At 49.3% G+C, this 25,147-nt stretch overlaps 1 protein-coding gene across 2 annotated transcripts; it reads left to right on the plus strand.

The window, feature by feature from the left end:
• The first annotated feature begins 545 nt into the window (after nt 1-545).
• elapor2a (endosome-lysosome associated apoptosis and autophagy regulator family member 2a) lies at nt 546-23,885 on the plus strand. Of its 2 annotated transcripts, XM_028958570.1 has the most exons (22): nt 546-759; nt 4,439-4,559; nt 5,899-6,088; nt 6,802-6,949; nt 8,386-8,475; nt 8,571-8,676; nt 9,819-9,971; nt 10,089-10,177; nt 10,286-10,466; nt 11,104-11,232; nt 12,065-12,155; nt 13,592-13,694; nt 13,946-14,083; nt 14,348-14,611; nt 16,026-16,199; nt 16,976-17,168; nt 17,693-17,789; nt 18,212-18,313; nt 19,931-20,057; nt 20,138-20,316; nt 21,533-21,707; nt 22,847-23,885. In XM_028958570.1, the coding sequence occupies exons 1-22, from the start codon at nt 628-630 to the stop codon at nt 22,913-22,915; spliced, it is 3,051 nt and encodes a 1,016-aa protein (XP_028814403.1). In that variant the 5' UTR covers nt 546-627; the 3' UTR covers nt 22,916-23,885. The 2 variants fall into 2 exon arrangements, with proteins under 2 accessions (XP_028814403.1, XP_028814402.1); XM_028958569.1 differs by having other exon boundaries at nt 9,819-10,177.
• The last annotated feature ends 1,262 nt before the right edge of the window (nt 23,886-25,147 follow it).

The raw sequence follows: 25,147 nt of genomic DNA on the forward strand, positions 1-25,147 counted from the left end.
GTGGTACCCACATCCACACGCTGCTCCCCGGCTGCCTGTCATGGTGCCCATTGCTCACCAAGGGTGACGGTTAAGTGCAGAGGACACGTTTCGACACATTCCCGTGAGCTGTGCAGCAGTGTTTCACAATGACAATCACTTCACTTTCACAGTAGTTACGGGGACAGTCCCCCTGGAGACACAATGGTAGGAAGTGGGGTACGACCCTGGACCCTGGACTTTGTGGGACTACTGCCCTCCGGTGGTGACAAGCTGCAAGTGCAAACATCTCAGGGTGTGGGGAATGACAGTCGCATCGTGATATGACATTTTCAAGCACGTATGTTCAATATTTTCCGTTATTATAAAGCAATTTGTTGCTTTTGTAAGTATATTTATTTCTCCACGGGTGGAAAAGTTTTATTATTTCACACCCAGAAAAAATATTATTTTGTACACCTGACTGTTCGCAGTGTGACGACTTTGTAAAAAAAAAAAAATAAATAAATAAATAAATGAAAACGAGCCTCGTGTACGGCGCGGTGACGTCACGCGGCAGGCCGTCGGCGGCCGGTGACGTCACGCGTCAGGGCGGCTCTCGGCGGCCGGCGGTCCTGCTCGGCGCGTCGCTTCGTCGGACGCAGCGCGATGGAGCCGCACGGCGCTTCGACGTCCGGACGCGTCGGCCTGAGATTAATAATTAATAACGCCGCGTGCTGGATCGTCCTGTGCGCGCTGCCGCTGCGGCCGCGCGCGGAGGAGCCGCGTCGGTGTACGGAGGTGAGCGCTTCATCATCATCATCATCATCACCACCACCATTACTCTTAATATTACTTCACCAGCGAGCCGCGGCGGTACGAGGGTTATTACGCGTCCTCTCCGGAGAGAGTCGAGTACGCACGAACATGCCCGATAGTCGGAGCGCTGGATGACAACCGATCATGCTAAAGGTTAATAACAATAATAATAATAATAAAAACGACAGTCGTCGTGGAAAAATGTGCTTTTTATTTTGTAATCGTGAGCCAGTCTGAAGAAGAGCAGAAAGGAGCCAAATGGGCGAATAATCCTCGCTCGTCGGTGGCGAGGCTATAAATAATATTTAAATCGACTCTCCTTCATACCCCTGTGCTAAGGGGATTATTTTCGGCCTCCTCCTCCTCCTCATGAGCATCACTGCAGAGGAGAGGATGGGACAGGTTCCCCTAAAAAACGACTTTATGGATTCGTCCATCCGTCAAGTGTGAGAGACGCTGCGGGCGAGTAAAATAAACGTTAAAATTGTGAATCAGGAGGAAACGATCCTCTGTATGAACACTCATGTAATCCTGACTGATCCTTATTCTGATTGGTCGCACCGTATCACACTGTTGTCAGTGTCACGTGACCAGCTGCTGCCCCTGCCTGACGTTGCTGTGGAACGTCTGGATTAGAGATGCGTGATTTCGTCACAATTTAGTAATAAAATGATCGGCGGCTGTGTTGCGTTGTCCAGCATTTGTTTGTGATGTGGCGTTGTCGTGACGAGTTCAGGACTGACGGACAGGTGAGTAAGTGGTTGTTGGAGGTTCTTCCGGCTCGTCCTCCATCGTCATTGATTTCAGAACCCAACACCTCGACGTCCTGAAAGGACAGACGTGGTGTCAGATTGCCTATTGGCAAAAAAAATAAAAACTCATCCGAAAAAGGTATGGATTTATTGATGCGGGCTCCTGTAACCGTCTGGGAATTCGGCACAGAGCGTGTGGATGTTGGGATGAAGTGACTGTCTCGTGTCACCTGCCGCTGGCAGTGGAGGCTCATCGAGGATCACGTCCACTGCACGACGTTACTCGCCTTATTAAGAAAAAGCTACGTGGGTTTAAGTGGGTTTGGGGGCTGTGTAGCGGGTACGGGGTCTGTGGTGGCCTTTCGGGGGCGGTGGTGGCCTAGCGGTTAAGGAAGCGGCCCCCGTAATCAGAAGGTTGCTGGTTCGAATCCCGATCCGCCAAGGTGCCACTGAGGTGCCACTGAGCAAAGCACCGTCCCCACACACTGCTCCCCGGGCGCCTGTCATGGTGCCCACTGCTCACTCAGGGTGACGGGTTAAATGCAGAGGACAAATTTCACCGTGTTCATCGTGTGCTGTGCTGCTGTGTATCACAAGTGACAATCACTTCACGTCACTTTACTTTTGTGTTTGGACGCGCCTGGCGCGCCGGGAGGGCTTTATCGGCTTCCTGCGGACCACAGCGCTTCCTTCCCCCTCCTCGCCCGCGCCAGGGCCCGGAGCGTTGAAAGGGCCGCTCCGGCCAGGCTGGAGTTCGCCGTCCTGAATAAACTCCCGGTCACGGGGAAGTAAAACGCGGTGGATTTCTGGGGTTCAGGGTAGGACCCTTCGGGGTTGCCAGATTTCTACTTTTCGAGTAAACGAGGCAGCAGCATGGCCATTGATGAACTGAATAAACTAGCATGTTTATAAATGTTATATTTTGGCCAGGTTTACTGAATATATATGTAATGTCAATATAAATAAACAATTTAAAAATGACAATAGAATGGCAGGGGGTTAGGGGTCATCCGCGTCTGACCACTGCGCCACTGAGCTCATGTCGTTGGGACCACAATGTCACTTTCATCCGAGCGGCGGTGTCACGTTTCCGGGACGGCGAGTTCCAGAAGGACCGCCGCCGTGGTGGGCGGGGCCACTCCATCAATCAGTCCACACTCACGGGAATGACAGCCGAGGACCGTGCCAGTTCTTATTTTTGACCAGCCAGGGTGTGATAGAAATCGTCATCGTTGTTGTAAAATAATAACATATCATCGCTAGTTATGTAATTATTGGTAATAATTACAGAATTACATAATGTAATTAATTGGTAATAAGGAGGACACTATTGGCTCATCCCTGTGAAATATTTTATTTGGTCAGAATAAATCTGAACTGTGGGTGTCTGTCTCACCTGAGTGGTAGTAGGGTGGTGGTAGCCTAGCGGGTAACACACTCGCCTATGAACCAGAAGACCCGGGTTCGAATCCCACTTACTACCATTGTGTCCCTGAGCAAGACACTTAACCCTAAAATTGCTCCAGGGAGACTGTCCCTGTAATACTGATTGTAAGTCGCTCTGGATAAGGGCGTCTGATAAATGCTGTAAATGTAAATGTAAAAATGTAAATGTAAGCACCCGCTCAACACACACACACACACACACACACACACTGTATTTACGACGTGCTGCTGCTGCTCAGCTCAGAGATTACTGATCGTCTGTCAGATCCTCAGTGGGCGGGGCTACATATGGCCCCATATCAACCAGAACACCCCTCCTCCCCTATCCGTTGCCATGGCGTTAGCTGCTGTTGTCGTGGCTTTTTTGTCTGCCAGAGGAAGAGGCGTGGCCTGAGAAGACCAACACCATGAGCAGCGAGGAGCGTGACTCAGCTGAACAGACACTTCACACACACACACACACACACACACACACACACACACACACACACACACACACACACACACACAAAGGAGAACAGCAAGACACTGGCAAGATGTGTGATCAGCATGAGATGATGACCCCAAAATATATATGATATATGTTGCCTGAATGAAATGGTGCTTTCACCCTCCGGAGATGTTTCCACCTCATCAGTGGGATTGTGCGTTGGCGGGAGAGCGGAAGTACGGTCCACAGATTCGCGTTGGCGGCCCGTCCATGCGTGAAAACGTCGTGGTCTGGAAGTATGACCACCGGGAAAGAAAAAGAGTCCGCGGCTGATGGAAAATGGTCTGCTGACTGCCTTGTCACATGATGCTGATGAACCCAGACCTGATCAAATGAAGCAGCCCCAGACCACAGCACCTGTCTCCACAGGCTTGGACTAGAAGGACACGGAACACCAGCTGCCCCCACTACAGAAACCGAGGCAACTGTGACCCCTAAGAGGTGAAAGGTCGAGTTCAGTAGGTCTTTATTTATTACTGAGAACCTTTGTGAAATAGTTCCAAATAGTTCCGTAGCAACATCACGCAGGTGGCCATGTGACCTTGTGACACAACAGGCTACGCAGCTCCTCGTCCAGGCGATGGTCATCTCTAAACTCGACTATTGTAACTCTCTCCTGGCTGGAGTCTCTGCAGTCACCATAAAACCCGAAACACACCCACGTCCTGGATCTCCTCACCTCTCTCCACCGGCTCCCGGTATCTGCTCGCATTGAGTTTAAATCCTTGATGCTGCCTACAGGGCTGTAAATGGAAGTTGGGCCTTATCAGGGCTCTTAGATTTTAACTCACAATCTATAGAAACCAAATGAGAATTGCTGGTGTCTTCGTCTTGTAAGTCGCTTTGGATAAAAGCGTCTGCCAAGTAAAGTAAAGACCCTAAATGACGATATTTAAGGAGGCGCATCCTCAGAATGATTCCAGCGTGTGTGTGTGTGTGTGTGTGCGAGTGATTCTGTTCTTCTTGTTTTCAGTCGGACTACTATTTTGAGTACACGGAGTGTGACAGCACGGGGTCGCGGTGGAGGGTGGCCATTCCACACACCCAGGGCGGGTGCACCGGCCTGCCCGACCCTGTCAGGGGCGCTGACTGCAGTAAGTATGTGTGTGTGTGTGTGTGTGAGAGAGATAAGGAACGTTTGTTTGTGGTCAGTAGTGTGTGTGTGTGTGTGTGTGTGTGTGTGTGTGTGTGTGCAGCATGTTTTGGTCGCGCCTCTCTTATCACGTGGGAGGAATTTTCTCTCATCGCGCCCGGCTCTGCATCTGCATTTTTAGCATCGGCTCGGCGTCCTCGACCGGGTGTCTCAGACGGAAAGCAGACGCAGAGCCCCGCCCCCCAACCCCCCCCGGATCCCGGGAATAACCTTCAGCGTTTCCCAGTCGCTCCAGGTTTCCTGAGTATTACACGGTTACGAACCCCGCAGCGATGCGGACGCAGATGCTGCGGTGAAAAGTGTCCACGGGTTACGTAAGGGACAGATCGAGGTCAAACGTCACCATTACAGCAAGGGGAACGAAGGCAGTAACGTACAGAGCGTTTATAAGCCAGCCCATGCATAATTAATGCAGATCTTCTGTATCGGTGGTCCTGGATCATCTAACGGCGCAGGATGTTATCCGCTCTATTTTCTGGGGAGGGAACAGCGGTCATGAATGAGTGATGAGTAACAAACGAAAGGGAAGTGCGGATTGTAGGCCCGTCGCCATGGTTACGAAGTGGCAGCCGGGGTGTTGCCGTGGCTGCCGATGGCACATCTGAGAGCAGGTGGCTGCCATGTTTACCCATGGAGGTGGCCTGTGTGTGTGCTGATAAGACGCTAATGGTCTCTGTTTTCATGACCTCATATTTGCATGAAATAATGCGCGGGTGGGTCGTCCTTCACGCTCGTTCACCAGAGCTCCAGATCTTGTCTGGTCCTGTAATGCAAGTCCAGCCTCGGTCGCTAGACGCTGTTCATCCAGACGTCCGGTTCTAACTCGGGATCCAATCCAGCGGAGGAAGACTTTAGTCTGGATCCGAGAAGGTTGTGTGAGGAAAACATTTACATTACATTTACTCCATTTATCAGACGCCCTTATCCAGAGCGACTTACAATCAGTAGTTACAGGGACAGTCCCCCCCTGGAGCATCTTAGGGTTAAGTGTCTTGCTCAGGGACACAATGGTAGTAAGTGGGTTCATAAGCGAGTGTGTTACCCACTAGGCTACTAACACCCTGGAAAACGATCATCTCGGGTCCCTCCAAGCCAACTCTAATGTTACGTTATATTAGGCTCCTCCCCCATCATCCTTATTCATGTGATTGTGTTTCTGCTTCTTCACGCACCTCTTCTGCTGTCGCTGTTTCTTGGTTCTGATGCTGTCGCTGTTGATGTGATTAGGCCCCTCCCCCTCGATATTGATTGTCTCTCTCTCTCTCTCTCTCTCTCTCCAGCATTCTCCTGCGAGGCGGGGGAGTTTCTGGAGATGTCGGCGCAGGAGTGCACGGAGTGCGCAGCGGGAACCTACTCTCTCGGCAGCGGCATCCGTTTCGACGAGTGGGACGACATTCCCGCGGGATTCAGCAGCCTGACAACCTACCTTGACAACGGGCCCCATATGGAAGATGGGCTCACCTGCAACAGGTGAGTGGTTTATGGAGGGGCGGAGCTTTTCCACACCCGCCTCCTCATTTGTAAGGTACCAGTTACATGGTTCTCTTCTAGTTCTGTTTGAACGACTTTTGGTGACCAGCGGTGGCCTAGCGGTTAAGGAAGCGGCCCCGTAATCAGAAGGTTGCTGGTTCAAATCCTGATCCACCAAGGTGCCACCGAGGTGCCACTGAGCAAAGCACCGTCCCCACACACTGCTCCCCGGGCGCCTGTCATGGTGCCCACTGCTCACCAAGGGTGATGGTTAAATGCAGAGGACACATTTCACTGTGTGCACTGTGTGCTGTGCTGCTGTGTATCACAATGACAATCACTTCACATTGTCTGAACCTCTGACGTTTGTAGATGGTGGGTTTTCTGTGAACGTGCTGGTGGCGGTTCTGTGTGTGTGTGTGTGTGTGTGTGTGGGGGGGGGGGTCATGTTACAGAACATGCGTCCCCTCCAGCTGCTTCCAGGGATGAGACAGAATTCTCAGATCTCAGTCCAACAGAGCAGCTTTGGGAAGATTTTGATTTTGAGAAATGAGTTCTGGAGTAAAAATGCGTGGCTAACAAACCTGCAGGAACTGCAATGATGCCGCAACAGGACGTAGCAAAATGTGGCTGAATCCGAGGCTGTGACTAATTCCAGCCGTCCCGCTGTCTGGAACTTGCTACATGTTGTGTTGTTTTTTTGTGCTTTCCAGCTCTTCGTGGGTTCCTCAGGGCAACTATCTGGAGTCCAACAGGGACGAGTGCTCGGTGTCCCTCATCTATGCCGTGCACCTGAAGAAACCAGGCTCCATCTCCTTCGAGTACCAGTACGAGGACAACAACGTCTTCTTCGAGTTCTTTGTACGTCTCCTTCCCACCCACTCCGCTCTCCCACGCTCTCGTCTGGCAACATCGTGGGTCTTTGTGAGCTGTACAAATTCCTTAAATTTGTCTAAGCACTTTTGCAGACAGCCACCTGGCAGTGGGTGTGGCCATGTTGCCACGTCAGGTTATTATTATTATTAACATTTACATTTGGCAGACGCCCTTGTTCAGAGCGACTTACAACTTACTGTCAGTGAAGTGATCAGTTCTGGTTCACTAGGACATAAACCATGAATACAATCATTCTCACAGTCAGATTACAAGAAAGCGTTTTCAAGTTACAGTACAGGCCAAAAGTTTGGACACCTTCTCATTCAACGTGTTTTCTTTATTTTCATGACCATTTATGTTGGTAGATTCTCACTGAAGGCATCAAAACTGTGAATGAACACATGTGGAGTTCTGTACTTAACAAAATGTACTTAACAAAAAAAAAAAAAGTGGGCAGCGGTGGCCTAGCGGTTAAGGAAGCGGCCCCGTAATCAGAAGGTTGCCGGTTCGAATCCCGATCCGCCAAGGTGCCACTGAGGTGCCACTGAGCAAAGCACCGTCCCCACACACTGCTCCCCGGGCGCCTGTCATGACCAAGGGTGATGGTTAAATGCAGTGGACAAATTTCACTGTGTGCACCGTGTGCTGTGCTGCTGTGTATCACAAGTGACAATCACTTCACTTTCATTTCACTTCACTTCAAAAAGTGGAGACCTGACCTCCACAGTCACCGGACCTGAACCCAATCCAGATGGTTTGGGGTGAGCTGGACCAACAAGTGCTAAACACCTCTGGGAACTCCTTCAAGACTGTTGGAGAAGCATTTCAGGTGACGACCTCTTGAAGCTCATCGAGAGAATGCCAAGAGTGTGCAAAGCAGGAATCAGAGCAAAGAAACTAGAATATAAAACATGTTTTCACTTATTTCACCTTTTTTTGTTAAGTACATAACTCCACATGTGTTCATTCATAGTTTTGATGCCTTCAGTGAGAATCTACCAACGTAAATGGTCATGAAGATAAAGAAAACGCGTTGAATGAGAAGGTGTCCAAACTTTCGGCCGGTACTGTATGTGTAAATGACCCCAAACATTTGCATCCATGTATATCTCCACTAGTTTCAAACCATCAGAAACAGAATGGCAATAAATGTAGGTGGAATTTGAGATTGCGAGATTTCCTGAAGAATTCACACAGTTCTGAGGATCACACAGACAAAGCAAGTCGACCCCCCGCCACTCAGGGTCTGTTTGTGATTTCCCACCACGTCACTCCGCTCACAGTCCAAGGCGTTCACAGCTCCGGGACGCACTTCCCGTTTCCATGGACCCCTGGAATACCGGAGTACAACCACGTGTGACCTCCAAGTCAACTGATCAGCAAAGACTTTTATCTGTTTAAAGTGATACATTTGTTTGCAGATTCAGAACGACCAGTGTCAAGAAATGGACCAAAACTCAGACAAGAAATGGATCAAACTGACGAGTAATGGCGAGTGGCGAACACACACAGTAAGTGCATCACGCGCGCTCAGATGCTGAGCCTCCTGGTCTAGAACCACACGCAGTGGTGCCGTGGTGCTGAACTCATGCCATGCTGTTCTCAGGTCGGCCTCAAGTCCGGAACCAACATTATGTACTGGAGGACCACAGGCATCATGGTGGGGGCGAAAGTGGTGAAGCCAGTGCTGCTGAAAAACATCCAGATCGAGGGTAAAATCCCCCACGCACACGATTCATTTGTGACTGATTCCTAAATTCTAAAGCTTGCAGTAATTACAGAAGCTTTCATTATTACAACATTATTACAGCAGTTCACACGTGTGAACGGAATTGTGGGCCTGTAGGGTCGCGTTGGTCAACAGTGGCGTTGAATCAGGACTAGAAGCTGTTATTAAATCACCGTGGCCCATAGCTCCCACGCTTTAATAATGTGAGCGGATCTCCACCCCGAGCGGATCTGAACCCTGAACCCTGAACCCTGCGCTTCCTGGCGGCACTCAGGATGAACCCCCGCGCTCGCACAGACCTTTCCACATAGCCATAATTCGCCTTTTCCTATCACGAAACATCCGAGGAGTCAACAAACGGGGCGGCGGTGGCCTAGCGGTTAAGGAAGCGGCCCCCGTAATCAGAAGGTTGCCGGTTCGTATCCCGATCCGCCAAGGTGCCACTGAGGTGCCACTGAGCAAAGCACCGTCCCCACACACTGCTCCCCGGGCGCCTGTCATGGCTGCCCACTGCTCACCAAGGGTGATGGGTTAAATGCAGAGGACAAATTTCACTGTGTGCACCGTGTGCACATGTGACAATCACTTTACTTTAGAATTTGGAAAGCGTCCGGAGTTTTGTTAAACATCTGAACCAGAGGTGTGAACCTTCACTGGTTTCATCATTCGATACAATTATCAATGCCTTGATTTTTAAAATAATTCTCGTTTTTTTCTACATGACTTCTCATCGTATGTTCCGTTCCGTTCCATTATGTGTTCTCGTTCACACGGACTTCTCAACCAGGCACTTTTCTGGTGTTCGTGGCGTCAGGTGCGTTTTCTTGCCATCAATCTCTACCGAAATCCTGATGAGCGTTCGGAACAGCGACGATCACTAAACAGCGAATGCCAATGAAACGGCAGTTCTAGAAACTAAGAAAGTCACCAAACATCGTCATTACGGTATAATCGATTGGGTCCTGCACTGCATGGGTGCAGATTCGCGATGCGTCGATTACGAGATTCATTTCAACACCCCTGGTGTGAAGTCCCGTTTGCTGTTCTCTCCGAGACCGTTTCCGAGGGAGCTGAAGGATGGTTGCACAATGTGTGTCAAACGTTTCCCCCGTCCCCGCCGCTCAGGTGTGGCGTACACGTCCGAGTGTTTCCCCTGCAAGCCCGGAACCTTCAGCCGAAGCCCAGGATCCTCCTCCTGCGAGCTCTGCGCCCGAGACACTTACTCAGGCCGGGGGGCCAGTTCCTGTACGGCCTGCGACCAGGACACACACTACTCTGGTGAGCGTGTACACACACACACACACACATACACACTCAGCGACCCACTCTGTCCCCAATTTCACCGTTACTTGTTAGCGAACGGACATTCTCGGTGCTTGTGTGTGTGTTCCACAGCGGAGGGATCAGCCTTGTGTAAGATCAAGCCACCCTGCACCAAGAAGGACTACTTCCAGATACACACACCATGTGACAGCCAGGGCAAGGTGAGGAGCGCACACGTCCGTACCACACGTGGTACATTTCGTAGGTGATCCTGAGACATGCTGGTAATCAGAACGAAAACGTGATCGTTGCGATTCCGCTGCCGTTAGACCCAGATCATCTATAAGTGGATCGAGCCGAAAATCTGCCTGGACGACGTCGAGGGGTCTGTTGCGCTGCCCCCTTCTGGCGAGAGGGAGCCGTGTCCGCCCTGCAATCCCGGTTTCTACAACAACGACACGGCCACCTGCTCGCCGTGCCCCGCGGGGACCTATAGTGACGGGGTCAAAGGTGAGGCCTGCCAGATTGCCCGCGTAGAACACGCTGTGGACATTTTACAGTAAAAGAACGACCCGCATTACACATTTACACCCACAGGATGTGAGTGTGAAGAATTTTGGTTTTTGCTGCATTTACCAGATGCCCGGAGACGCTCAGGATTTAGTGTCTTGCTCAGTAAGCGGGGTTTGAACCTGGGACTTTGTGGACGCCTCGTTCATCCACGAGCGTCTTGCCCACTTGGCCACAAACCACCCACCTTTTTTTTTTTTTGCTGTGAAACCTGCCTAATCTGGCAACACTGTTCTGAACTTCTGAATTTAAAAGTATTTAATGAAGCAGCAATGAGAGTAAACATACACAGGATTTTACTAGAAATAATATTTTCTGCCCCGGTCTAGACGTCATCAGCATTTTTGAATAAACAGATTGAAAAAAAAAAAGACAGTAGAATGCACGAGATCTGACGACCCTGAAGAGCAGATCATGATGAGGCTGTAGCGACCAACCGCACGTGAGATGCAGAACAGCTGGCCAGCACCACCTAGTGGTGTTATTTGACCTTGCAGCAAAGCTGTATTTACCTGTGTTTACCAGTCCTGCCGACCTGGATGGTAATTGGTATTCTGTACTCTCTCCGGTTCACCAGCATGCCAGCCCTGCCCAGCGGGCACGGAACCCGCCCTCGGCTACGAGTACAAGTGGTGGAACGTCCTGCCCGGAAACATGAAGACGTCCTGCTTCAACGTGGGCAACACCAAGTGTGACGGCATGAATGGTGAGGGCTGCATTGCTGTGCTGTGCGTCGTGGTTCCGGGGAGGACAAGAAGGATAAAGAACAAAAAACACACTGACCTTGTTAATCTGACTCCATTAATTAACAGCAATGTATTTAATCTCATCTGATGTTACCTGGACATACAGAGGCACGGCACAATAGAAGTTACAGGAAATGATAGTTTCTCATTTATTAACACAGGTAGATCATTATGGCAGTTACATGTTAATATTGTATATAAAAAAGACACTTACAGGACAGGAGAAAGGGAAACAGAGACAGAAACAGAGCAAGGAGCAAAATCCAGAGAGGGAGCCTGGACCTTAGAGAAGCAGAGGGGGAAAGAGAAAGCCCAGAAGCTCGCGGAGAAGAACAACTCTCCCAACAACTCAATACTGGACATGATTGGTTGCAACTGACCAATCGGATTTTCCTTTGATTTTCCTATCCTTTGTCCAGATTGAACCTCTGATGCAGGAACACTGCATCAGGAGGCCATCCATCCCCAACAAGACTCTCCTGTCTTGGCACTTCAGGCCATTTGTTGGCCTTTTGGCCACCTGGTGACAGTCCTCGGGCCACAGCTTGGAATATAAAGCAATGGTCATCATTAACAAATAAAAAGTCATGGACTTGGAAACTTGCACTCTGTGTGTGTATGTGCTGGGGCAGTGGTGGCCTAGCGGGTGAGGAAACAAAGCATAATTGGAAGGTTGCCGGTTTGGCTGCCCACTGTTCACCAAGGGTGATGGTTAAAAGTAGAGGACACGTTTCACCGTGTCACCGTGTGCTGTGCTTTACAATGACAATCACTTTCACTCTTCACTGTCAGGTTGGGAGGTGGCCGGTGACCACATCCGCAGCGGGGCGGGCGGCTCTGATAACGATTACCTCATCCTCAACCTCCGCGTCCTGGGATTCAAGTGAGTGCTCCGAGTTACGTGAACGTCACTATCTAAAATGTTAAGCAAAACAGCATTAGCGATGTGCAGGTCCAAAATATCAATACGATCAGTAGCGAATGGATACCAGGGGATCGATATATACCACAACTGAAAGGAAACGGTCCAGTAGAAATACATCATGACGTAGTGGCGCTGGGGGGGCAAGGCACATGCCACTGGTGTGCAACAGATACCAGATATTTATGTTCTAGACTCGATTCTCATATTAAACGTCCCCTGACCTTTTATATCGGACTTATTGGTCCCCAAATATTGTATCGGAAGTCTCTTTTACAAATTCAGCCATGGTGCAGCCTCTTCGATCCAATGAGATTTCCCAGGATGCGCCGTTTCACCGTCTGTATCTTTAAATGCTAATGAGGGGGAAAGAGGCGGGACGAGGAGGAGCATAGCCTATAGAAGTTTGGAAGCCATGACGGTGGAGATAATGTTTTAGGTGCGAGGCGGGAAATTCTCTGGGCAGAAAGAGTATGAGAAACGGGAGGTAACCTTTCCCCTTATGACGTCACAAGGAGACAAAATTCCAGATTCCGACCGCCTGAGCTGCCGCTCTCTGGACACTCTTTACACCGATCGCCATTTCTAGCCACCGCAGGACCATAGACATTCCGGGGGAACTTGTATTAATGTTAAATCATCTCACAGTCAGTTTTAATGTCAGGGGACCTTTAAAAGAAATATATTTTGAGGCAAATGTGTAGTTTAAGAAGAACACAATGGAAAGTAATTATACTATCAGGATAGTCTAGAATGATTCTCAGGAACTACTTCTGGTTCCGCCTGTTACATTCGTTACAGAACGTAGCATCCTCTTTGGTTTTTGGAGGGCCAGCTCTGTTCTAGGACGCCCTCTGGACCCAGTGGAGGTGGTGAGTGATGGGAGAATGGTGGCTAACATCTCCCACCCCATGCAGGAAACTCTGACAGCCGGCTGCTGCACCCACGATGTGGGACGGAGAGGTTTCAGGGGGTTCCAAGGGGCAGTGGTGGCCTAGCAGTTAAGGAATCAGAAGGTTGCAGGTTCAAATCCCGATCTGCCGAGGTGCCACTGAGCAAAGCACCGACCCCACACACTGCTCCCCGGGCGCCTGTCATGGCCGCCCACTGCTCACTCAGGGTGATGGGTTAAATGCAGTGGACAAATTTCACTGTGTGCACCGTGTGCTGTGCTGCTGTGTACCACATGTGACAATCACTTCACTTTAAAAAAGGTTCAGAAGGTCTTTACCTCCAACCGCTGTCAGACTCACAGTTGATCTTATCACTATCGCTGATACCAACCTGTATTTTACCTGCCATGGGATCGGAAAGGAAAGCAGCGGTACCGCACGCCCGTAACGCGCATCTCCGGTGCACGTTAGCAGGACCCCGGTAACGAACTCCTTCCCCGTCAGGCTGCCGACGTCCGTCAGCGGAACCTCGGGAACCGAGTTTGGCCGAATCTCCTTCGTCTTTGAGACCATCTGCTCGGCGGACTGCGAGCTCTACTTCATGATGGTGAGCGAGCGCCAGGCTGTGTGTGTGACTTCGTAATCAGGAGGGAGTGTGTTCAGAAAGTTCACTAGATAACTCACAATATTCTAAAAGTACATTTTTAATGAATATTGTCACTCTGATCATTCAGGATCCTAATTTTGCAGGAAATGGTTATTGGCTGCATTGATTTCTCTGTTCTGCATGTAATGAAACACTGATCGGTGTGTGTGTGTGTGTGTGTGTGTGTGTGTGTGTGTCCCTACGTTCTGCAGGATGTTAACAGAAAGAGCACCAATGTGGTGGAGTCATGGGAAGGCAGTAAAGAGAGACAGTCCTACACGCACGTCATGACCAAGAACGCCTCGGTCTCGTACACGTGGGCTTTCCAGAGGACCAACCAGGCGCAGGATGTGTGTAACATACTCCCACACACACACACACCAAACACTCCTAGACACATGCAGCTCACACACAGACTATAACCATACAATGGCTGTGCTAGGCAGTTTGCATAAATCTGACGGTAAATTTGGACATAGACAATCACATATTAATTTGTTATTAGATGCGATTTTAATTGTGATCAATTGACAGAACCTATGATCATAAACCCATACATGCACATCCAAAAATGTGAATTATGTTCATAGCTTCAGAAATGTCTTGTTGGTCAGGTGCGGCAGTACGTGAATGACATGGTGAAGATCTACTCCATCACCGTCACCAATGCCCTGGACGGGGTGGCGCCGTCGTGCCGCGCCTGCGCGTTGCTCACCCAGCAGTCGGGCTCGTCCTGCGTGCCCTGCCCCGCCGGGTACTACATCGACAAGGTCACCAACCAGTGCCAGGAGTGCCCGCCCGACACGTACCTCACCGGGCACCAGATCTATGGCAAAGAGGCCTGTCTGCCATGTGGCCCCGGCAGCAAGAGCAACAAGGTGTGTGTGTGTGTGTGTTAAAGCTGTAATGGGGCCAGAGCCCGACCCTTTTTAAAAGCCCGGCTTTCTTTGCCCACTATGAACACTAGACTAAGAGGAAATGAGCAGGTTTAAAACATTATCGCTAGAGACCATCCTCCGTTTCAGCTGACGATGGTGGTCGAGAATAGCTAACCAAATTAACACTTTTACCAGTCACCGGAGCGAATTTTACCGAATTTTTACCAAAACGATACCTACCTACATTTACATTTACTGCCGTGTGAAGGTGCTCAGCGACTGAGCTGTTCTGACCTCGAGGGGAAATTCATTCGACCACCGAGGGGCCAAGACGGAGAAGATTCTAGATGAGAGTCTTCCTTTTACCTTCAGAGATGGAGTGCAGGGGAAATACCGTGATCAAGAAGGCAGGCTCAGCACCCCTGCGAATTCCCCAAATATGGTAGTGATTTGTGGTAGTGAGGGACTGCGATTAAGCAAGCGGCCTCGTAATCAGAAGGTTGCCGGTTCGAATCCCGGTCCGCCGAGGTGCCACTGAGGTGCCACCGAGCAAAGCGCCGTCCCCACACACTGCTCCTCGGGGGGATGGTTAAATGGAGAGGACACGTTTCACTGTGTGCACTGTCACTTCACTTGACAATCACTTCACTTTATTATAATTGAATTTAAAAGCAGCGAATCATATGGAAAGGATAGGTACTATAGTTTAGGTTGCTGACACACACACACACACACACACATATATACAGGACATTTACCCCAGGAGTCTGACACGATACGACCCGAGCCTGAACAAAACGATAGACATTGATCTAGAGTACGGGATCTCCACCTCTAATGTTAGTCTATATTTCTAGTGACATCTAGTGGTTGTGTGGAGAATGGCAGCTGTAAGCTTTTTGTACACCATCCTGCTTCTACGATTTATTCAATCCAATTCTTTGGGCTGAAGAAAGTGAACTGGAAAAGGCTGTTGGCTGTGGAGGAAAGTAAAAGCGTGTGTGTCAGTGGATTAAGCTCGGGGCAGAGGCAGCCTTCATGCCTGCTGTGCCTAGACAGGATGGCATCAGAGCTGCCGGGTGGCACGGCCCCCTGTCTGGGCGTCTGTCTCGGTCTGTCTCACTAGCCCTGGATTAGTCCCGAGCTCTGGCACTTTGATGAGTATTTGTAGAGTGTGTGTGTATGTGTTAGGTTTTTGTAGGCGGGTTCTCTGGGTTTAATACTAGACATTAAGCCGATGGGGATCAGATAAGCTGCTTTCACTCAAAGATGAAATCAAGAAATAGAAAAATAAAAGAAAGAAATGTTTAAATCCCAATTTCCTTCTTGTTTCAGGTTTGGTTCTGGTCTGATAGCTCTGTATTTCATTACAAGTCATACGAAATCCCACCCTGTGTGTGTGTGTTTGTTTCAGGAACACAGCATGTGCTACAGCGACTGCTCGTTCACACACACTGAGCAGAACCAGACGCTGGTGTACGACTTCAGCGCCCTCGGTCCGGTCGGATCCATTATGAACGGCCCGAGCTTCACCTCCAAAGGAACCAAGTACTTCCACCTGTTTAACATCAGTCTGTGTGGAACCGAGGTATACACACACACACACACACACACATTTACAGGGCACTATTTTCAAACTGGAGCTACGCATTAAACTTATGTCAAAGTCATCCTCAGCGGTTACATGAGCGGTTCGAGATTCATTCAGATCCTCGCTGCTTGGCACTGCAGTCATCAAAAAGTCGTCTAACATTGTACTTTCTATACATTTAGGGGGCGGTGCCTAGATCTAGAGATCAAGTTCCTCGGTGACGACCCCAAACAAAGCATGCAAATGAACCACTCACACCAGTCCCAATCAAATAATCAATCCAATCAATCATTTGTCTGATGTCATCACATTTAAATGCAAAATACAATGTACTACACCTTTTCATCTGCTGCTATGTCAGCACATAAGGTTCTTAAATTTGTAAACTTACATATACCATATATAAATATGATTTTAATTAGGTTTGCTAACTTAAATAATCTGAGGATGAGGACGTAGCCTGCGTGAGGGCTGTCAATCATTTTTTAAACTGTTCCTGGGTATTCTGGGTGACCAAATTTTTGTAAAACCTGAGAACACCTTACCATACGAGCCCCATGCGTAGCACGTGGCGGCAGTTTTGAAAATAGTGCCCACAGATGCAAAGTGCAAAATCATTTGCATTCTTTCATGCATTATAATTTAGAATCATAAAACCTACCAAACCGAAGGGTACAATGAGGGTTTTCGGCAGACCGAATTATTTTATCCTCTAATTTCATTTTAAGCACAGACCGTGATGATCTCTCATCGTTTCCTCCCGTCTCCATCAGGGTCAAAAGGCAGCTGTCTGCTCAGATAATGTCACCGATCTGTCCCATAAAGACCCACAGAGCCCTGAGGCTGCCGAGCTGGCCAACTCGGTGCAGACCTTCATCTGCCAGTCGACCATCATTCCATCTGATGGGCGGGGCCTCAGAGCCTCCCTCTCTTCGCAGTCCATCAGCCTGGCCGACACGTTCTTAGGTGAGATGTTCCCATCAACGAACGCACGATGCTGCTTCTTTCCCAGGAACCTCACAGCTGGTGTGTGGTGAACGGATCAGTGGCAGTGAAAAGGTTCCTGGTTCCACAGAGTTGACTGGTGCTGCTACAGATGTGGTATCTCCTCACCTCCTCTGCACCTCGTCCTTCTGCTGCAAGGTCCATGGGGGTTTATGTGAGGCTGGGCCACTGGTTGCCATTTCCAACACATTCTATTAAAGCTGGGAGCTCCACTCACTGTCTAAACATCTGCACCATGTGACTTTGAGGCCTGGACCTTTATTGGAAACGTGGGGCTGCTGAGGTAGACTGCATCAAGGTTCATGAATCCGCTTTACGGAACCGGTTGAAGAACCCATTCCCAGGTGGTGCAAAAGAGTGATTAGGAAGAAGTAGCGACATGCTGTGCATTATTTTAATCGTGTTGCATTTGCAAATTCATGTTAATTCTTCATGGTCTGTGACAGACGAATGTCTTGTGTGTGTGTGTGTGTGTTTGTGTGTAGGAACCGCTGTCGAAAGCACCCTTGATGGAGTCACTGCCAGGCCAGATCTCTTCCCGGAAACCTCAAAGAAAGTTCCGGATGTCAACTTCTTTTACCGGTACAAGTGGATTTAGGATTTGACATTTACAAGTCGTTCTTTTTGGAATCAATTTGCAGCCATTTAAATCTAAAATGATCCTCTTTACTTTTCTTAGCCTTCTTAAAAAATAAGTCTCACGTGCCTGGTCGTCTAGATTCTGGAAAAATGAGAGATAAAACAGCTGCTACCAGCCATTGTGGTCCAGCTGCATGGCTTTTAGTCAAGTGTACTATAAATAAGATGGTGCAATAAATCAGTAAAATGGCCATTCTGCAGAAATCATTAGTTAAGAGTGAACGAGCAGTAAATCTCCTGTTGATGGGATCACGAGAAGATTAATAAGGTTATATTTTGAGCATCTGTGGTGGAAGCCTGCGTATTAATGCATGCATAATAGTACTAATAAAAGAAGAAAAGCACCATTTAATTTTCCTCCTCAGCTCCCCTCAGGTCACGTCGTCATGTGAAAGTGGACGACATGCGGTGGTGACACTGCGCTGCAACCCAGAAAAGTCATCCAGGGGAGAGCTCTCCGTGCCCAGGTACTGTAACGCTATTACCCAGCATGCACCAGACCAGCTTCCTACAACGGTGCACCGGGAAGATTAATTGCAAAATAACATATACAATATTTAGACCAGGGTTTCATGGCCTATGTAATCTTGCTAGTATGATGTTAATATGACCAAATGATCATAATTTTTGTGTCTGTGATTTCTGCACGCATTAAATTTATGCAGAATGCTACCGGAACTAATTATATCATTTTCCACCTTCGACATATGAGCATGTAGATAAATTGAGCATTTCGATGCTCTGAGCTCCGGCTGGGACCGCGATTTCTGCTTTTTGTCCGGCTCTGACAGCAGCTCACGGGTTCCTCCTTTGTCCCGCTCTGTGTACCGTGCCCTTCACATTCCTCAAGAGGTCCAGTTTGCTGCCACTTCTTGTTTATAGGACGCTGCGTGGTGCTCTGTGAGTCCCAGACACGGATGCGGCGCTTTCCCCCTTTTCACCGGCGCTCCTCAGAGCCGACGCTCAAATGCACACTGGGCCTTTGAATCCGGCGCCGGGACACATTCTCTGCTGGAGACGGACATGAAAAGGACTGGGGACGAAATCCCAACGGCGGGCTCGGTGTGCAGAGATGCACAATGGCCCTGGCGGATGCCGAATTGGTCACGGAGGCTTCTTAATTGAACCGGCTTCTGAAAAAAACATTTATCTGGCTGAAGTGACGAGTGCAGGGGCTGCTGGGAGCTTCAAACAATGAAAATAATCACCATCGCCCGAACCACGTTCCACCTGCTGAATTCGTCCCGCAGTCGTTCTAATTGAAGGTCGTGTCCGTGTCACCGTTGATCACATGACCCCGTTTAGTAGAACGTTCGCAATGAAATGCTGATCGGGAGGTCCGTGGACCCTTAAAAACTTCTTAAATTTGAGTTTCCACAATTAAATATCCTCAAAAGTTTAAAGTTCTTAAAAATACCGCAGAGCGAATAAATCAAATGAAAGAAGCCATGGAAATGACCAGGCGTGGACCTCTGAGCGATGCCCATGTCAGACATACCAAAAACCGCCACTGGAAATGACCCCAGTGGGTACAAACCGAAACATCGCAGTCATCCCCTAGTGGCTTGCAGCAGGTAACATGAGTCTGTTAACATTGACAAGGGCTGAGAAATAACCGAAATGAAATTGAAAGGAAAATTTTATATATGCAAAAATGCAATCGCAGTTTTATATAAGAGCGTGATTATCAAAGCCTCGATTATCAATGCATCCCGACTCGTCCCATTCATTTTTCTACATGACTTCACATGATGTTTTTAAATGAGTCAGTGGGATGAGAGCGAAGGTCTCGTTCACATGGACTTCTGAACCAGGCGGACTCAACGCCAACCGACTTTCAAAGCGTCCACATTCAACGTTCCCTCGGTGTCAATTTGTGCCATTAAATAGCGATGAGCAATGAGCGAATGCCAGTGACACGCAGCTAAAAAAAAAGTTCATGCATTGATTATGAGATGAGTTTCAACTCCCTAATCTTTATCATATCAAAATAATTATGGGGTGGAAGGGGTTGAAATTGGTCACCGCCAGCAAGTTACAGCCCCGTGTGACACAGTGCCACGTTCCCTCCTTCCTGTGTACAGTCAGTGTCCAGCGGGGACCTGCGACGGCTGCAGCTTCCACTTCCTGTGGGAGAGTTCCAGCGCCTGCCCACGCTGCACCGAGGCCGACTACCATGAGATCGAGGGAGCATGCAAGGGTGGAGTTCAGGTATGTCCTTGGTCATGTGAAGTCAACATTTGTGTGGACGGCTGTTGAGTTCCCTGTGTCCTGTGTGTGTGTCCCTCCAGGACACGCTGTATGTGTGGAACGAGCACAGGCTGTGTACCGGCGGCGTGTCTCTGCCCGAGAAGAAGACCTGGCCATGCGAGGCCATCGACTTCTGGCTGAAGGTGGGCGCTGGTGTTGGGGCTTTCTGTGCCGTCCTGCTGGTCTCGCTCACCTGTTACTTCTGGAAGAAGAACAAGAGGTAAAGATGTGAACCTTCACTGGTCTCACGATTCGATTCGATTACGATTATCAACGCCTCGATTAAGAACATTTTCTACGTTTACAGCATTTATCAGTCACCCAGAGCGACTTACAATCAGTAGTTACAGGGACAGTCCCCCCCTGGAGACACTCAGGGTTAAGTGTCAGGGACATGATGGTAGTAAGTGGGGTTTGAACCTGGCTCTTCTGGTTCATAGACGAGTGTGTTACCCACTAGGCTACTACCACCTCTACATGACTTCACGTGATGTTTTTAAATACGTCAGTGAGATGAGAATTAAGGACGTCTGAACCTGCCATTTTTTTGTGGGGCAGTCGTGGCCTTTAGGGGCCAGTGGTGGCCTAGCTGTTAAGGAAGCGGCCCCGTAATCAGAAGGTTGCCGGTTCGAATCCCGATCTGCCAAGGTGCCACTGAGGTGCCACTGAGCAAAGCACCGTCCCCACACACTGCTCCCCGGGCGCCTGTCATGGCCGCCCACTGCTCACTCAGGGTGATGGTTAAATGCAGAGGACAAATTTCACTGTGTGCACTTCACTTTTTCTGACGTTCGTAGCATCAGGTGCATGCAACGTTTTCTTGCCGTCAGTTTCAGGGGAGGTGTTGCAACTAACGAGATGCATTTACTTCGTTACGTTTACTTGAGTATCTTTTTGAAAAAAATTTAGCTTTAAAACGAGATATTTTTTACTTGATTTGTGAATAAGAAACTGTACTCTTACTTCGCTACATTGGGCAACACTCGTGCCGTTACGTTTTTTTTGCCAGACAGACCCGTCAGTAGACCTAACACCAATAATCACGACACTGTTTCACCAATCAGACGTATTCGTGCATTCTGCCTGAATACATCGTTTCTAAAAAATACATTAATTAATTAAAAACGTACTTTTGGAGTATTATAATTTTGGAGAAACGCTACTCACACTTGACTAAAAATTTTGTCTACTCCACCCACCTCTGGTCAATTTCTACCGAAACCCCGATGATCGCTAAACGGCGTCAAGTGAACGGCAGTGAAACAGCCACGAAGCGGCATGAACTCCAATCAGGCCACCGTCACTACCGGCACTACTTTTTACGCAGAAAATCACCAAGCAACGTCATTATGAAATAATCGATTATGTTCATCCAGATAAATTTCTACCCCCCTAGTGTCATGTGACGTCATATTGACGATCTGTGTCTCTGATAGGCTGGAGTATAAATACTCCCGCCTGGTGATGTCGGCCAATAAGGAGTGCGAGCTGCCGGCGGCGGACAGCTGCGCCATCATGGAGGGAGAAGGCGACGGGGAGGAGCTGGAGGACGAGGTGGTTTACTCCAACAAACCCTCTCTGCTGGGCAAGCTGAAGGCCATCGCCACCAAGGTGAGCTTCCGGGAGGAGCGGCGGTTCCTACTGAGGTTTATTTTAGGTTCTCTCAACTTCTCGTGTTCTACAGTTTGTTAAGGGTATGATGGGACGGACTTTGATGGGACCTTGGAGAATTTGAGGGCCGAGAAAACGGCTAGCAGGGAAATTTCTAGCCGCAATCGTTCTTATTCAAACATTAACGGTGGAACAGCACAGTGTCACGGCGGCAGCAGCAACAGGACAGAGCGGGACGGATGCATTCGCTCCATGATGAGGCTTTAAATGGACGCGGGAGGAGGACGCCCCGTGGGGACATGTGGCAGCGGATCTCGGGTAAATTGCAGGTTAGGATGTAAGTGGACAGACGGAGTAATGGCCCCTGTCCTGCTTGTCCCCAGTTCATGTTGTCCTGAATTCCTTCTTTAATGCTCGTACTTTTTACAATTGCCGTCTCTTACACATGCAGGGGGACATAAAGGATGTTCACTAATGTCACATTCACCCTTCAGAGGGCCTGAATTAAAGCGCCGATAATCTGCCTGTTGGTGTTGGTTGTGGGCGTGGTCACGTTCGTGGCGTCCACCGTCACCGCAGTGTGGAGCTGTAATCAGGCCTGAAAAGTTAGGTGCAGCAAGGAAATGTGTGGCGAGTTGAGTGGGTTCAAAACATCTTTGTTAGAGGCTTGCCTCCGTTTCACCATTTGCACCGCTCCCTCTCGCCATAATTAAAATGCATCACCTGACAACGCGGGCGAATCGTACGGAAAGGACGGGTACTATAGACGGGAAGCTCGTGTCCACTGACCGCGCATTTACCGCGCAAGACTAAAATGATGGAAACTGAGCTCGAAACCAACCCGGGGGGCCGGGTTTAAATCGTCCGGAGTATAGAAGAAGCTGTCAATCATGCCTACACACTCACCCCCATGGTTAGAAAAGTGTCTGAAGTAATTACACACCAACATACCGATAAATTCCTGACGCCGTCTTCCTCCAATTCCAGCCACCGAGAGCTCGTGGAACGTGCCGCTTGTTGCCGTGGCAACAGTCTGTTGTGGCATCTTCAGTCCTTGGCCTTTTCAGAGCGGAGAGACCCTGACCCCAGCCGAGGTTCTCCGATTCATTCCGCTGTTCCCTCTGTGTTCCCGTCTCTAGGGTAACGAGGAGTGCGGCGAGTCGGTCCAGCTGAAGTCATCGAGGCCGGAGAGGTGGGTGTGGGGGTAGAGACGGCGAGAAGCAGGAGGAGAGGAACCCATCAGACAAACAAGACCTGGACATCCGATGGGGACCCTCAAAAAAAAAACAAAAAAAAAACAGGACGCAGCCTGAGAAGCGGCGCTAACTGGTGGCCTTAACTGGGCGGGACTCAGCACCCATCCCAAAGGGATCGCTGGTGGGAATTCTGCTGGACAATTCTGCTCAGGAAAAGAAGAGATTCTTCGAATTCTCAACAGAACGATTCCTCAGCACCAGGTGTTCTTTTTCCTCTTTCTTTTTCTACGTTTCTCCTGTTCATCTTTCTGGTTTTTTTTTCCACTGCCCAGCGGACACAGGAACTGAGCGGAACCGATGCTACGGACATATATAGAACAAGAGCGTCTGTTACTCGGTAGGAAATGGCAACTTCAGCTCTTGACCACAGAAGGAGCTCCTCCACATTTTGCGCAGCGAGTCAGCGCCCTTGTTGCGGGTGCGTGGCAGTGTCACCTCCACACACACACACACACAGCGCCCCCACAGGCCCGGGGAGGAATGGCGGCCACGGCACGACGCTCACCTCCGCACCCCTCCGCAGTGTGACCCGACGCCCATCTCCGTGACATTCCAGAACGCGTGTGAAATGATCCCCCCCGAGAGGCGTTTTATTGAATTCATTTGCGAGATAATGAAGTGCTGCGTTAATTACGACTATTATATAATGCATTTTTCTCGTGCTCGTGTGAACAGGTTCTTTATGTTTAGATGTAGAGAGGCTGTGGGGTTGGTGTGATGCGGTACTCTAGGAACATTACACTGACATACGTTCATTTTTTTTCAAGGACCCATGAGGGGAATAAACGGATCTAAACAAATGTAAATCAATCACACACACACACACACACACAAACACACACCTTCTATTTAAATGACGAGGCACCGATGTTGCTGGAGTTGCCGTCTGTTTCTGTTGTAATAAATACTTGTTTGCACTGACGAGACCTCCGCTCTGACTCATTAAATGGGGGCGAGGGGATAATTGAGTTCATTAGCATTCCGAGAGAACGAGCGCCCTGCTCATCTCCCACTTCCCGTCACGCCTTCGTCCCTGGACTCGCTCCGTCCCTCCAGATCCCTGCACTCGCTCTTTTGCACCTTCCAGCTGTGGAACTGTGATCAAACCCAAGGTCCGTCTCAGAACAGTAGCTGGATCGAAGCTCTGTGTCCTTTTCCAGAGACGAGATGTTCTGCTTGCTGCATTGTCTGCTACGTTCGTGCTCCAGCAGCCGTTGTTTGAACGTTCTGATGGTGTCTTTTGCTGACCCTGAAGTGAATGATGCAAACGCAACAACACGCATCATGTTCTGTACATTTCGGGTCGAGTCGAAGATGGCATCATTGTGATCATCATCTTCATCATCATCACACTGTATCTTGCTGAGCTGTAGATCTTGCATTTCCCAACGTGACCCTGAACATAGTCGCTTCAGTGTGACTGTAAATACATGTTTTTATGAAGTGATCAGTGTTCTGTAAAATATGGTCCAGGGTATATGTAGGAAATGCAGGTTTCAAATGTATAAATTGATTTAAATGTACAAAACACTCATGATTATCACTGCTATTACACATTCTAATAATAACAATAATATAATCATTTATCAGTCCAACCTGTGTGAAATAGGTGGACCCATTGCAGTGGTTGAGCTTTGGTGGATGGATGACGTAGGAACTCAGAGCTTGAATAATGTCTGCAGAAACGTGTGAAATATTTGATGAAACTTCTGTTGATCGCTGCGGCTCTTCGTCCTCATTGAGGATGAGGTGTGCGGCTGGCTGCCATAGAAACAGACTTGTCCTCCGTAGCGAGAACTCGGGCGGGGTTCTGTCTCTCTGTTCCCTCAAGGCTGCGAGGCCTCATCCAACCCCGGGAACTCTGATGAAATTCTCCCATCAACACTCTCCACCGCTGTCCCCCCCCCGACTCTTTCTCCTCTGTCCTCTCCCGGGGCTCCACCTGCAGTCCAGACGGACGATAAAAGAGGCCGTTTCCCCGCCTTTCAAACCCAACGTCGGAGGGGCCGAGCCCTTCAGAGAATGAAATCCTCCGTCACACTTTCAGACGCGGCCTGACGGGAGGGGGGGTGCGCGTTTGGGCGCAGACTGGCTCTGCTTTGGCGATGACGTGGATCGGGTGACGTTGGTTCCCGCTGGACGTGGGACCTCGTCTCCTCACCAGCCCTCAGATTCTCTCATGTT

This window comes from Denticeps clupeoides, chromosome 17, assembly GCF_900700375.1.
Source record: "Denticeps clupeoides chromosome 17, fDenClu1.1, whole genome shotgun sequence".
In the NCBI taxonomy this organism is placed as follows: Eukaryota; Metazoa; Chordata; class Actinopteri; order Clupeiformes; family Denticipitidae; genus Denticeps; species Denticeps clupeoides.